Here is a 15,893-nt window from a genome sequence, read left to right as displayed (position 1 = left end):
ACACACACACACACACACACACACACACACACACACACATACAGATGTATGGAAATCCTGTTAATGTTAACAGAAGTTTGGCATTTGTTATCTACTGAATTGGTAACTTTCTCTTCAATCAATTAATCAATTAAAAATAATGTGGCTAGCTAGCAGTTATACATTCATATACATTACCTTTACTTACCTTAATTTACTGATAGTCACTCCAATAAATAAGATCAGACTTACTATAAGGACATCCGTAAGTCTCCAGCCTGAGTCCGATCCGCCCGCTGGGGTTCCAGTCCAGAGGAATGAGGCGGAGGAAGCGAGCGATCGCTGGCTGCTGCAGTTTGTACTGAACCACACTGTCTGCATTACTGTTCCCTGGAAAAGACTGAAAACACACAAACAAGGATGACACTTTGACTATGTTCAACTTACATGAAAAGGCTATGAGACATGAATACTACTTTCTTCTCACTTTCATCTTCAGTTCAGTGACTAAACGTGAACTCTTCTGATATAAATCTGACATGAATAATTTCCTGTAGATTCCTGTTGATATTTTGCCATCACTAAGGAATGTATACACATACAGCACACAAACGCATAGCCATTACTGCAACAAGACTAATAGTCGACTTTAACTAACATCAACTTGCTAACGTGTTCACAATGACAATGCTAACATGCTGATGTTAAGCAGGTATAGTGTTTACCATCCTCACCATCTAAGTTTAGCTTGTTACCATGCTAACATTTGCTAATTAGCTAAGTATTAAACAAATGATTTCTTTTTTTAGGTATGATTTGGGAATTTTCCTTTCCGTAGAAAACTGATGTATCAACAAACTGTTACCTTTTAGTGAGGGAATCACTAAAGCAATTCATCTTGGAAGGGACCTGTTTGTCAACTACAAATGTCAACCTCATGGTGGCGCTAAAGGAAAATTTAGGCATTCACCATCATCCTCTGGGGACCATGAACAGTCTGTCCAAACTGTCATGGCAACCAATCCAATAGTTGTTTAGTGGTGGATCAACAGTCTGACATTGCCACCTGTAGTCACGGTGCATATTGTGGCTATATAGTGGTATTATGGATACACCAGACTATTTTAACAATATAATGCTCTTGATGAGCAATAAACAGTCTGTTTACATGATCTGGAGAACGAACATGAAACTAGATGGGTCTGTTTCTTTCTGACACTGGGCTTAACGCCTGATGGATCGCTCTTTTCATCTCTTTCCATCTCTCCCATCTGGCTATCTATCCTAATTATATCCCTCCCTTGAAGTTGACATGCAGGTTAACTGGCTCTCCCACTGCTGAATAAAAGCTTAGACACATAATTAACTTATTAATTCCTCTGGAATCATTAGAGAGTGGAGCTGGATCTCCTCATATGATGAAAAGAGATACTTGTGTTGGGTAACTATAATAATAGTGTGTTTTATGTGTGTGTCTTTCTATGGCTGTTGGCCGTATGGCTGTTTGATGGTTAAGACTTGGTTAAGGTTTAGGTAAGAATTAGGTAGGCCTATAGGTTGGGGTTATTTATTTGTGAAGGTTAAGGTTAAGGTAAGGGCTTAAGGAAGGCATTATGTTTGTATTAAGACAAATGTGTGTGAGTGTGCGTGTTTGTGTCTGGATCCAGATTGTGTCTTTTTGTAATAAAAGATTTTGTCATTCTTACAGCAACAAAGGACCAATGAAATTCACTCCCAGTTACACAAATGACACACACAAATAGCATCAGACATGCAGCTACATATTATAACCCTGAAACCAGACAACGAGTGATTTTACTGTACATCATGTGTATGTACTGTACGTATGTGAATATACAGTACAGCAGGAACTCATCAGTTACATTCATGGAAAGAAATGCAACAGGAGGAACAGATGTATTTTTCACACAGAAACAGCTAAATATCTCCCACAGTGCTATGCTTCCTGTGTTCACACTATTTATTGCGATCCATACTGTTTAAATAGTGAATTCACACATTAATGTTGTCAGTGCAATGTGTTATCAATGTCATGTGACAAATGTTTGACTCCTGTTGATATTAATGTCGACTCATCCTCCCCTCAACAACATCTTTATTTCAATTTTTGCCTGATTTCCAGTCATTTCTTTATACAAAGTGCTGAAAAATGAGAGAGAAAGAGGACAAAAAGAAGTTATAGTGATACATCAAACTATTTTCTGTCAAAGTTTAAAAGAAAGAAAAACGGGAAGAAAAAAAGAAGAAGAAAAAACTTCCCCTCACTGGTTTTCAGCCCAGTAAGCTGACAGCAGAAGCCTAGTATGGTGTGGTTGATCCACCAGCCCTGCCATCAACTTTCCCCTCTGACAGCCTCTCTAAGCCTGGCTGACTAACACACAGGAGTTCATAAACACTTTGAAATGTGAGTTTGATTGTGCACAGTTTATGTAGAGTGTCAGATCAACATGTTTTTAATCTGTGAGAAGCCGTTCTCCGCTCTCACAGAGAAGATACTCAGTGCTGAGATTAGCTGGATTCTCTCTATATGAGGAAATTGCCTCAGCTCGGCTTCTAATCAAAAGCTCTTCTCTTAACTATTTCAATAAATGTAGTTTTACTCTGGATGTGTCCTTGCTCTCTGTGGGTTAATATATGCCATGTTTTTCCATGCTTGTTGCACAACCTAATGTGGTATTGGACTCTGGGAGCATGAAGGTAAGAAACATGACTATTAATTAAACATATTTTGACAGGATTCATCACTGTTTACTCTCTACACAAACAGGATCAAAACTACTCAGTATTCCAGTGTCTGTGCTGAACCGTGTACCACAGCAGTCAAACACAAGTCCAACATGACACTTGTGTTGAGAAAACAATGGAGGGAAGTGGGAGGTGATGCCTCACTGCCTCTGCTGCCCAACTGGATGATGTCTTTATTAATCATTTCAACAAAGGCCCACTACACTTTAAAGTCATATTTTGGAAATTATTTTTGTACAAGTACATCTAGCCTAAATTACACAAATGTCTGTAACTTTGAACAACCCCTGATTCAAAACTGATTCAAGTTTTCAGTTCATCCAAAGACTAATGATTTAATGGACCAGAGGCACATGAAACAACGTTTTTCTTTCCACATTATTGTTCAGAAGGAAAAGTGGCTAGCATATATTAAACTTCTTTTAAGAGGAAATTCATCATTTTCTACATTTTGGTGGTGGTAAAAAAAATGATGCTCAAACTATACAGAGTCACTTGTGATCTTGTGGTTTTCTCACATCATTTTTAGCTATCCAAACTAGCTAACGAAAATGTCCTCGAGTGTGTCCTCAACAGTTAATGTCTTGGCTAATTTGTTTCTTGTTAAAGTGAAACTTGACAATAAGTTAGCAAAAGATTTCAAAATATTTTGACATATAAATGTAAGTTCATGCTAACCTATGTTCAAGACCATTTCTGAAGTCCCCTCTAATTTGAGAACTGGTGTTGGCGGCCAGGAAGCTATTGGTTAACTAGCCAGAGCAACGTGTCATTGCACTAACAGGAAGTTGACCCACACTAACTGTGCCAGACTTGATGTTTAGTGATTCAGGACAGAAAAAAGAGTCTTCAGCCATCTTCATGCTAGCAGCTCTGTGAGGCTGTATTCAGGCAAAGCAGATCTTTGAGTCAAATACTTACTACACATTTGCATGCTAACATGCTCACAGTGACAATGCTGGTGTTTAGCAGGTTTGTTTACCATGTTCACAATCTTACTTTAGCATGTTAGCATGCTAACATTTGCTAATTATTACAAAACAAAAATTACTGCTGAGACTGGTGCGTTGATTATTATTATATATTACATTATGTTTGGTCATAAAGTATTGAACTCATTATAAACTTTTGACCTGATGGTGTTACTCGACGAAAAGGCAAGAGAAAATGGCCGACAGACATCCGCAGAGATGCTGTTACCGTGGCTATCAAGCATTGAGCAACAAAATAAATGCCGTTTTTCTTACATCAACACCGTTTGTTCTCCATTTGTTCTCATGTTTTTATTGTCACTCTCCACTCCATATTAAAAAGACTAATCATTACATGCAATCTTGAAAAAGTTAACGATAAAAAAAAAAAAAAGACAGAGGAAATTAAAGATGTAAGTGAAAGCACCACAACTTTGTGTTTTTTTGTTTTTTTTCTAGCATACACACCGGACTTTATCCTCATTGATTTCAGCATCCGGTTGCACTCCAGACTGCACTGCATGGTCTCAGCCAGAAAAGTGCCGCTCGGCTGATCCTCTGTTCTGCTCTGTGTCCATCAACAGCAGCAGAAGTGTTTTGGCAATAGGTCCACACAGTCAGCAGAGCTCTTTCATTTGTTCATACATTATTAATGGAGAGTCAAAGGCTCCTGATGGCTGTGATTATCTCTGCAGGATGGACTGATCCCTGCAGATGAGCCCAGTAAACACCACGTCCACTGTAAATATGACTGTTATAGTCCAGGAAAATGAGCTGTAATAAACCTGATGGGTGTTCATTTTTACATTTATCACCTACAGTGCAGCACACTTAAAGTGCTGCTGGTCTATTTGTGTTTAACAGTTAAAAATAAATGCACTGCTTGTCTTCGGATTTGGCTCTGTCTTCATGTGTCCTGTTAAATTATATTGTTATAAAGGAACTGTTTATCACAGATAAGTCATATCTTCATTGTCTTCCTGCCAGTGTGAGATGTTAAAGGACAATACACTTGATTTAGAGGGATAGTAAAGTAATAGTCTGTAATATAACTGTCATGATGATTTGTTCACTGTGAATTCAAACACACATGTATTTCTACAGTTGTTTGTACATTATGTATTTTGTTGTTTTCTAAGACATAGCTACATGCCGCTTTCCAGAGACAGTTGAGAATGCAACCATTGCAGTCTCAAGGTATAATGTAAATAACTGTAACTGAAACAGTAACTGAACATATGTTCATTTGAAATTGTTTATGTGCATATTAAATACATCTGAAATCACCTTCTCAGTGGAGAAACACTTCTTCCTCTTGTCATTATCTGTCAAGACATTTGTCTTATTTATTGTCACAGTAATCTGACAGCCCTCTGGAACAAATTTTTTGATTTACTGCATTATAGAGGAACTTCACTCGACTTGACATCACTGTTCTGTTTTGTTACTGTCTGTTGTTGTTGAACAGACCCAGTATTGTATTGTGTTTACACAGAGCGAGAGACAGCGCTAAGTGAATTAAAATTAATTTTAAAAATGCAGTCTACTCATCGATTTCAAGGAAACAACCTTGAGCAGAGGCCTCCAACAAAAAAGAAAGCAGGATTGTTTGGCACACAGTAGAACTTTTTTAATTTGTTTATTTGTTACTGCCCCAAGGTCTCACTTTTGAAACTATTTATTACACTATACTGTTTTGGTTCTGCACACTCAAGTATGGACTCACCCCTAAACTGTCCTCCTGTCTGTACTGTTTCCAGTTGTGTCCCGTGTCGCTGAACATCAGCAGGTACGACGACAGCCAATCAGAGCTGCCGTATCGCCCCTGGGTTGCGACAGCTGTGATCTTTGTCCGCTCACCCAGGTCGACCTCCAACCACTGATACCTGTCTGAGGTGAGAGGGGACCAACCTCCAGCTCCTGCAGAGAGGGAAAATTAAGGGTAAAAAAAAAAAGGGTATAAAAGTAAAAGTAAGTTGTAATGAGATTTTTGAGTCACCAGCGTCTGTGTGTGCGTGTGTGCACATGTGTGACGAATGAATTGCTTGACCTTTAAGTCAAACTTATTTTGCTGTAACAGAGCCAGAATAAAGCACATTTTTGCCAAGTACATACAACAGTTAAAAACCCATTTCAGTACAATGGTTGGACACCGTGTTGAGTATTTTTCTTGTTGTTCTGAAACACAGAATTGGTTTAATTTCAAGAAACTGCAGGGGTGTTTTTTTATTAAAAAATTTGACTTTAAAGAATCAGAGGCAGTCAGATTGCTGCTGTGTTATACAGAATTTTAATTTTAGCCAAAGTACATGATGGAATTTCATGAGTCCATTAAATAAAAAAACAATGGTCAAAAGAATAAAAACCTCCGAACTCCGAACAGTTTTCCAATTTACAAAACTGCAGCCTCCAAAACTTTTCATGCTTGTTTATCATTTGTCTTTAGACTTAGATTTTTTTTTTCTTTGAGAAAAAGCAGTGTTGTTTAGCAGACATACTGGATGAATAGACTTTCTCACCTTCTCACTCACTTTCTCAGCACACAAATGTGACCTATAAGTGACCTCTGACCTCTGATCTTAACTGACACTATACAGCAATGGATTGCAGAATGAAATGCAGTGTACCCTCCTTGCTACACACGCTTACAAAATGTATTAATAAGACTGACATAGAATTAAAAAAATAAAAAATGTACAGGTAAATAGAACAATTACTTTAGTTACTACTTAATGAGGCTGCATTTATTACTGTAAATCAAGCTTACATAGGAATAACGGTGTTATAATAATAACAGTGTACCACTTTTTTGCTAATTAGTGTGTCATCAGTATGAATCAAGGTAGGTATTTCACAGGTTGGTGAAAATCAGATCACCAAAGTCAGTCGGATTCATCCTCTGGTGACCAAGAATGTCTGCGCAAAATTTCATGACAATCCATCAAATACTTGTGGTTAAATAAAAAACATCCATTCAACTGTTGAATTGCAAATGAAACAATGCAGCTAATGTTTAAACATATCACTGTCCCTCATGCTATGTTTTCTATGTATACTTCATAATGCTTCTGAGGCTGCGGTCTAACACTGACAGGAGAATCATTTCATTCTTTCTTTTACATTTTTTGTGTATGTATGATTTCAATCACTGAAACATTTTCTGCTCTCAAATACTGACATCCTTGTGGCGAGATCCTCAGCTATCCTCTTTGACATCAGTGCTGAGATGTTTTACCAGAGTTAGTGTAATATTATTGTGCAGCCCCTTATTATATATCCCAAACAAAACATCAACAAGAGGTCGTGCATTGCTTAGTTGCACAGAATGCAGCACCATTTTCATCCTCTTCCAGATATAGCCTTACTAAGAGGCTGTGGCGTGATCTATTGATTAGTTTTACAGTTTGCCTGCAACTCTGCACCCTTTGCTATATAAAATATCATCAATGAGAGGTTGTGGTGCCAAGCATTGATTAGTTTTACAGTAGCCCTGCAGGTTCCTTTCCCATGTTACATATCACCACTAAAGAGCAGTGTTGTAACATATTGATCGGTTGTGCTCTGGGCCAGTAAGCTGAGAAAATAAAAAGAGGGCGTTCAAAACATGTTGATTAGTTTAAATAGAAGTGCAGGTGTTCAACAGGTTGGAGGCATTTCCTCTGTGTAGCACTGTATAGTATTGCCTAATGTGTCCCATCCCCCAAAATACTTTGAGAAAAGGCTGTGGAGTAAGTTATTGATTAACCATATACAAGCTATTTGACATTAAATTTGTCTCTGTTTTCAAATACAGACTGAGAGAGAGGTAGCCAGAATCTTAGTCCAACCCCCCACCCCCCCCCTCTTTTTTTGTTGTGTGGGAAAGTGCTTTGTCAGGCCAAAGCGATGCCTCAGAGCTTAAACACCAGATGGACGCTTCTGAAGAAGAGGGCTGCTCACCTATGTCCCACTGAGTGCGCACACACACACACACACACACACACACACACACACACACACACACACACAAACACAACCATCCGTACAGTAAAAAAGAGAGCAGAGACACAAACATTGGACGTGGATAAGCTCCTGGAAAGCATTAAAAAACAAACAGTGTAAATGTCACTTGTCCTCATGTTACCTTGCTGTTGTCTGCTTTACGTTGTACCAGCGGAAAACAAACAATTTGAAACAAAGCAGCAAACAGAATTTATCATGAGCCTCCAGGGGACAGTGCTCGGTTGTTCCACTTTGGTCTAAAGGCTGAAGTCACAACTACAAGCCTTAAGATACCCTTGGGTCCAAAAAGTCTTTTTTCCGGCTGTCAGACGTTTTTGTGTCATTTGTGTGGTCCAGCAGTCAGCACAACACAACAGATGCCTGCATGTGGGCCCAACAAGCACAGATCACAGGGAAGCGTAGAAGCTTTTTCAGCGAATGCACTGAACATTGATCAACTGGTAAATTGAAAGTTTCACCTTCAAACTCACCCTGGTCTTTTCACCATGATTCTCAAATACCATGCATGCATCAAGTAGGCTGCTACTGTCACTGAACCAGTCTGGCTTTTCATCTCACGCTCAGTTTTACCAAACTCCTCACATTCTGTTAAAATTCGCCTCACATCTGGATGGAAACTTGACTCTTGTCAACCGACTGAAACCTCCTTTCCAGCACCAGCTGGCTTTGCCCCTCTTTCCTAGCACATTGAGCAGTGTCATTCTGCAATAATATGAGCTTCATAGATTCACAGCACTCACAGATACAAAAGACAAAGACCATGTAACAGCAATCCCCTGGTTCAAGCCCACTTCAGTTACTTTTAGTAAGATGTCCAATAAAGAAAACATGCCAAAAAAACATATAGATGAATAAAAATTAAGAGGAACAGGTTCATATGTCAAGGTAAAATGTTTGGTCCACTACATATTAGCTACTGGAATCTAGCCGTAGGAAAAGGTCAGTGTTATCTGATTTGATATGATTGTGGTTAAATCTATCGTAGCTCTTCATTTGTATGTTCAAGTAAAACTAGTTTCTCTTTATCTTGAGTGTGGGAAGTATTGTTTCAGAGCGTCCTCTCTTTTCTTATCAATCAAAAAGGAGAGTGAACAATGTGCTGTGGCAGAAAATCACTGCAGTGAAAATGAACCAGTGTCGCTCCGGTGGCCGGTGGAGCCTGATCTTTAAAGAGCTAAAGGCCAAAGCTAATAAGCACTTGACTAACAGACGTGTCCAGTGACAGCAGAACGGAAAAGAGCAGACACTCTGACCTTTACTCATGAAGATTAGACTGTAGAGAAAAAGGAGAAAAAGATCAGAGGAAATGACTCAGAGGCCAAGAGGCGTTGCGATTTACTGTGTCCACCCTGTCAGTACAACTGAAACAGGGGCGAACTGACGGCTGACGCTCGAAATACTTCCTTTCACGGCTGTCGCTTTAAATCAAAGAGATCTCCCTGGTTACTCTCTCAGTGTCTATCAAGGAACTAGATCTAACCATCCACTGGGAAACGTACTTACAGTTAATGATAGAGAGTGTGTATGACATCACTGCTCTGCCAGCCAATTACAAGGCCAAACTCTCCTTCAGTTTTCACCAGTCACGGGACAGTAGGCGGTTGCCAGTGGCAACACGCGGCTCATTATCTGGCATTTCTCGGCTTTGAATAAACCAGCATTTTAACTTGCTTTTCATTTCTGAATTTTATCAGACAGGCTACATCCAATTTCACCACAGAAATTACAACAACCATGTCACATTTGAGCAGTGCCACTGTAAGACTGACACTGTGTTGCTAAATGTTAGCAATTAGCTAAACCAGCCAATGGAAAATTACAAGCACTGAGCGCTTGTTTCCTACTGCACAAAAAGCTGAGAGCTGTGCTGCATTTTCTCCTCCATTTTGGATTATCTTTTGTCATCCACATTATTTCTCCACACAGCTGAAATTAAAATTCATGATTTATATTTGTACTTCACTTGATTGTACCATAGCAATGTAGCCTATTCATGTAGCTGCTGCAGCTACACTGTTGACACAATGACACCTGCTCTGTCTCCCTTTCTCCTGCATTCAGGGTGCTTTCCCTTCTGGTAAATTATGTTTGCTCCCCTCCTTGCTCCTTTGCGATCTGGTCCTCCATCACTGTGAATGTTACAATCCCTGAAATGTGTCTCAGAGGTGAAGAGGAGTGAGGAGAGAGGAGGATCCCAGAGGAGCTCAGAGCAAGGACTCACAGGCTTTGTACCAGAGGGCAACAAAACTCTTTGATTGGAATCTGTTTATTGATTGGTCAGCTGATCTGATGGGGGGGGGGGGGGGGGGGGGGGGGGGGGTGTAAAGGGCTGGTTGAGCTGTGCTGAATTAACATTGCATGATTGAAATGCTGCAGGCAAAACACCTGTAGAAACAGGAATGGGACTACCAGCAGCTATTATGTTATTAATGTTTATTCATAACATTAAAACTATTTGTGTGTAAAATCTGAATCATGCAGCTTTGCATATTTTTTCCTTCATAAGCCAAGAGGCTTTTCTTTTCTTCTTCTCCTCTTATTTTCAGTCCAAGTTTATCTTGGCTGACTCAGAAAAAAAAAATACAGATACAGTGTTGGAGCAGAAGTCAACAGGCGCCAGATGTTCCCTTTGTTACAGTCACTTATTTGTCCACATTTGACATTTGAGATGCTGTCCGGCATGACAAGTTACTGTCTCTTTGAAGTTGGTGAATATATGTCTTCTGTCCTCACATCTCTCTCTGTCATCCTCACCGGGAGGAGCTAATACATTTGGAAGAAATGTGAGTGAGGGAAGCGAGGAGGCGATGGACGTCACCCTCAGTCCCACCAACCTTTCTTCCCCAGCCCTGGCATCTCATATGACACTCTAAATCGGAATGACAGGATTTAGAGTGTCATATGAGATGCCAGGGCTGGGGAAGACACCACCTGTCCACCAGAGGCCCTCAGTCTTCCTCACCTTCCCAGTCACCTGATCACCACACCCACCACGCACACCTGTCCCTCATTGCCTAGATGAACACACCTGTGCTCTGTTCACTCATTAGGCCTCAGTATATACATATATCCAGCATACTCACCCGGATTCAAGTGTTGCCCAACTGCTGTCATGGTTAGCTAGTCTTGTTTATTTTTGTCTGCCTGTTGCTGACTGCAACTTTCTACCTGTCCCTTCTCCAGCTTTGTTTACCTGTTCAGACTGTTTTCATGTCATGCCACCCATAAGCCTGTTTATCATCCACAAATTGAAGTTAAGTCCATTTAATTCAACCTGCTCTGCCAGTGGGTGTCTGTATCTGTATTTGGTTGCTCTCCTCTGTTGCCAGCACCATGCACCACCTCAGAAATTTAAATATAAATTGGGCTATGGTGGCTGTGGAGATCCCATGTGGCGAGCACAAGAACCGTGACTGTTTTCTCCTTCAACTTTCACCTGTAAAGTTTCAGAAAGGCTCAATAATCTTCTCCTTTTCAGTGACACAAGACATTGTTTCCACAACAAAGTCCAATTTCCTTGACTGAAAGAATGTTAACAAACTACTTCAGGCTATATAATTATACAGCAATATGACTTGCTGTACAACATATCCAGTGTTGCAGTGGTTCTACTGATGAGAAAAATCCAACACTGAACTAGAAATCACTTCCCACGCTTCAGGCATCATAACACAGAAAAACAAATGCTCTTTATGTGCCACACTCATTGACTCAGGTAGAACCATAAAGTTGACACTGGGGAAATAGGACCATGGCATATAAATTAAAGCCAGTGTGCTGGCTTGTATAGAAAACAATGTAGCCTGCATAAATTGCCAATATACTAAAAATCCACCCTATCATTGGAAAAACTATCAACATCAAGGACTTGATTACCTGTAAAACAAGAACATTTTACATGATACGATGTCCATGTGGTAAAATAGGTGAAACCTCTCGTAACCTTTAAAAAGCATATCACTGAGCATTGACGCTCTATTAAGAGAAATGATATGACTCGTCCTGTTGCAAAACATTCCAATGAAAATATGAAAGGAGGATTCATCTCTATTCTTTTTGGGCATAGAAATGATTAATCCCAGCCAAAGAGGAGGTATTGTTGATTTTCTCAGGAGGAAGAGGGAAGCATTTTCGATTTTTTTTTTTCTTAAAACTTTATTTCCATGAGGCGCGAATGAGCCAAATAATAATTATTAGACAATAATAAAGTTCTTCTGTATACTGAAAGTGTTTGGAGTTTTAGCTCTGTAGAAAAGAACGGTCGCAGGTGTTTTGACAAACATCATTTGTTTCATTTCTCACTATCACAGGCAACACAAATTTCACATTATCACATGTTCAGCTGACCAACTGTGCACTCACTAAGAGATCCCTCTAGATTATTGGCAATTCATCGCAATTTATTCATTGTAGACTACTAATCGATCACTCTCTACTTTCCCTACAATTCACACCACCTTACATTTCTTTTTTAGGAAATTTCCAATAAATTATAAGAAAATTATTGGGAAGTTATGGACCAGTAAAATGCAGTTAATTTATGTAAATGAAATTAATCTATGCCTGTTTTCCCTTAAAAGTCCCATCATCAAATACTGTTAGTATGATAATAAATAGCATGATTATATAGATAGGTATAGTTGATGAAGAGGCAATTCTTTTCCACAAAACAAAAAACTAAGTAGGCTACCTTGAGGTGGGTTTAACCTCTCACTTCATCCCTCATACTTCAGTAATCCACTTCAGCTGTAAGGACTCTGACACTTGAGACCAACTCAATTTGTCTCCGTCTTGTTATTAGAGCAGTAGTGTATGTAACAGGTAAAGAGGAGAGCTGGTTAGGCTGCACAGCTGTCCTTCTGCTTTACTATTGAAGGGAGACCAAGCCTGACATGAGGCCGCTGTGGACAGCAGCTTCACTATATAAGGAGCAGATGGATGGATAAGTAAAGAAAGGACTGCTGAATCATTAATAATGCACCGAAATTCCACCTGACAGGTACAGAGGACAGAAGGGAACATACAAAGAGAGAGACACGGGTAAAATGAAGAGTCAAGTGGGAAGGAAAAGGCTAGGTAGGCAGCAGAAGAGGAGAGCTGTTATAGTGAGAGACGGGTCGAAAAGTGAAAAGGCATTGTTACGCACAGACTGGCAGCTGAAAGGAAAAAGAAGAGACTGTTATACCGGCCTGGAATGAGAGCTCGTAATTTGAATGAGAATAGCAGCAAGCCTGGACGGTAATATCAGCAGCCCGATAACATGTCAGATGGACAGGGAACCTAATGGGCCCGATGCTGCAGCAGGCTGGGAAACGTCAAACATCTCCTGCAGGCAAAGCGCAACACATTTCCACTCTAGTTTCAAGTGTAATATTGGAACTTTGTGGAAGCAATAGAGCGCACAAGGAACACACACACACACACACACACACACACACACACGTAAATCAATACATGAATAGTTGGCAATCCATACACACACCCAGAACAGGATCCAATTAAAGTTTAATTCCACTTTTAAATCTAATTCATTTAGAGAGTGATTACTGTTCCACAATAATTCTTAAGTCTATCCAGCATAATTGCACAGACATCACTGATAACTGTCAGTGTTGCCTGAGAAAAGGAAACGTTTAAACATGGGAGACCGCAATTAAGTTTTGGCAAGAAGACTGAGGTGACTGAATTAGTTCCCACTGATGAAAATGTGACGGTGGACGGAGAGAAACTAACTAATGAAGAATAAGAGACTGAGGATCAAAACAGAGAGAGGTGAGGAAACCAAAATAGTGAGTCATTCATCCTGCAGGTTGTCAGTAAAAGAGACATTAATCTCCAGTCTACTGCCTGCTAGAGCCAGACGTTCCTTGGCCCAAATGTAAAAATGATGTGCATGAACAAAATATTGAGCATGCCACCTTTTTCAAAAGAAACTGCTATGTATAAGAAAGTATATGTGTATATCTCCACGCATGCTTTACCTCAGACATAAACACATTTATCACACTGAGCTCAGCGCGATTAAAACAATGTGGCAAGAAAATTGACCTCAAAGAGGGAATCTGTGGACATTTCAGCTGAAGGCTTTATCCGTTCAGCATGTCATAATCTGTTAGGCACACCATAGGTCTCAACAATTTCCCACTAACTGGCACAGACTCTATCAACTGGCTGCACACACTGACACATAGGCTGCTTTGGTTTCAGTTAGAAGATGATTCTGGTGGCAGCTGAAGGAAACAACAACTGTGGTTTATATACAGTAAAGCAAGGTTAAGTAGGAATGTGTTACCAGCCATTAAAGGATAGAGTGGGCACTGGGCTCATGAGTGTGTATGAGTGCAGGGAGGGGGGGCATTCAATATCATTAAGTCTCTCTCTCAAATTAAATCGAAGGCAACTGGACTTGTATTTGTCTGTGGAAGACGTTTTTAGTCCGCAGTAGTCCGCACGTCAGACTAGTGCGGACTAGAGAGACCAATACTTAAGAACTGATGAAGCCGCTTGGATAAGAGGCGAAACGTCTTCCACAGACAAATACAAGTCCAGTTGCCTTCGATTTAATTTGAGAGAGAGATAACAATGACCTGGACGAATGAGAACATTCACAGACAAATATCATTAAGTGTCTTCTTAAATATCTACAAGTCAATAGGCAGCTGGAATTGCTGCTTTAGATAAAGATCAACTGAGACTGAGAATCTTCACAGCCAGTGCAGTTCTAACTGCTATTAATGCAAATCAAGTATTTTCTAAAAATGAAGTTATTTCGACTCTTTGTTCTTTATTCTATAGATCAGCAACCTTAATTCTTTTGTTCTTGTGACACACTGACACATTGAAACACGATGATTTCTATTTAGTACAACAACTACATACTTGACCAACACTGTGGTTGTGGTGTTCCCCACGCTGTAGAGGTGGGCGGATGGATCCCAAAATATCAATACTGCAGGTACTACATCTTGTGTTTGAAGATCAATTCTAGAGTCAATAGGATTGATACCAGTTACAGTTTCTCTCTTCTATGTTGATTTCAGAGTTGAGATGCTGGGAAAAGACATGAGTGAGTATAGAATAATAATAGGGAGTAATAGAAGATTAAATGGTTGGTTTATCATTTTATTAATTATTAGTTGACCATTCATTGAGTCTTGAGTTCTCCTGCGTCACTGATCATCATCAGCATCATTAGCAGTAAATGTGTTAAAAGGGTACACAATTCTCCTCATCCTGTTAAGGGTCAAAGAGGTCATCTGAAAGGTCAAGGGGATGCATGTGGGTTGAGTTTTTAAGTAAGGTGTCTTGTGTTCAAGGACATATGTGTAAGTAGTAGATATGCAAATGTACGTCATGTACATGGTTGTTGCTATTGGTTGTAAAAAAGATGATATGTATCTTGACCAGACGTGTGTTCACTTCTTTGTCCCCTGTTCTTGAACTTGTATAATGGTTAGTCTGCCTCTGTGTTGGTTGGACAAGGACTGATTATACTTGCCAACTTTGTGTTGGCCTTGTCAACCTTATTGATCAATAGTAACCTTTTTTTTTATTAATCTTCAGTCTGTGTCTTTGTTTTCTTTTTCTGTGTTTGTGTCCAGAATATCAACCACAATATCATGATATATCTGAAGCAGCTGTACCAGTCGTGCTGAATCATGTCAAACTTGAGAAATACACTTGCAGATAATCATACAATTTTGTAGCTTCTAACCAGAAGTCTTCATGTAATAACATATACAGTATATGTCTGGCTCTTTGAGTCAAGCCTCCAGTGTGATCAGCTAATCAGTTTAAAGTCTAAAACACAACATGAGCTTAGTTTTATTAAGTGGGGAGAAACAGAGCTGCAGAGTTGTTGTTAAAACTTTTACCATGAACAAAATTTTGGTTTACTGTCCATTCTTATGATTGACCGACTAGGATGCTAAAGCCCACACATAAAATGCCTGCATTTATTTTGAAGGTGATATTTCAGGGCTCTGCTAATCTGTTCATTTAGCGAGTAAATGAAGTGAAAGCGAAGCTGCTCCTCTGAGAACAACTGGAGGAGGCAGAGTGCAGCAGCAGGAGATGGAAATGAGATGGAGACATTCGTTTATTCATCGATTTCCTCAGCAAATAGCTGGGATCGCGTGGGCTTTTCACGGTTGATACAGTTGGTGAAGAAATGTG

At 39.7% G+C, this 15,893-nt stretch overlaps 1 protein-coding gene across 1 annotated transcript in view; it reads right to left on the bottom strand.

The window, feature by feature from the left end:
- Positions 1 to 15,893, bottom strand: part of LOC111233859 (contactin-associated protein-like 4) — a 97,597-nt gene that overhangs the window by 51,212 nt on the left and 30,492 nt on the right. The window contains exons 3-4 of the mRNA XM_022761759.1: positions 5,443 to 5,636; positions 232 to 379 (exon numbers count right to left, since the gene is read on the bottom strand). Of these exons, the coding sequence (XP_022617480.1) occupies positions 232 to 379; positions 5,443 to 5,636 (342 nt within the window). The remainder of the gene's footprint in view (positions 1 to 231; positions 380 to 5,442; positions 5,637 to 15,893) is intronic.

This window comes from Seriola dumerili, unplaced genomic scaffold (genome assembly GCF_002260705.1).
Source record: "Seriola dumerili isolate Sdu_G_001 unplaced genomic scaffold, Sdu_1.0 BDQW01000432.1, whole genome shotgun sequence".
Taxonomy (NCBI): Eukaryota; Metazoa; Chordata; class Actinopteri; order Carangiformes; family Carangidae; genus Seriola; species Seriola dumerili.
Note: the sequence above shows the minus strand (reverse complement) of the source record. Positions and strands in the feature narration are given on the sequence as shown.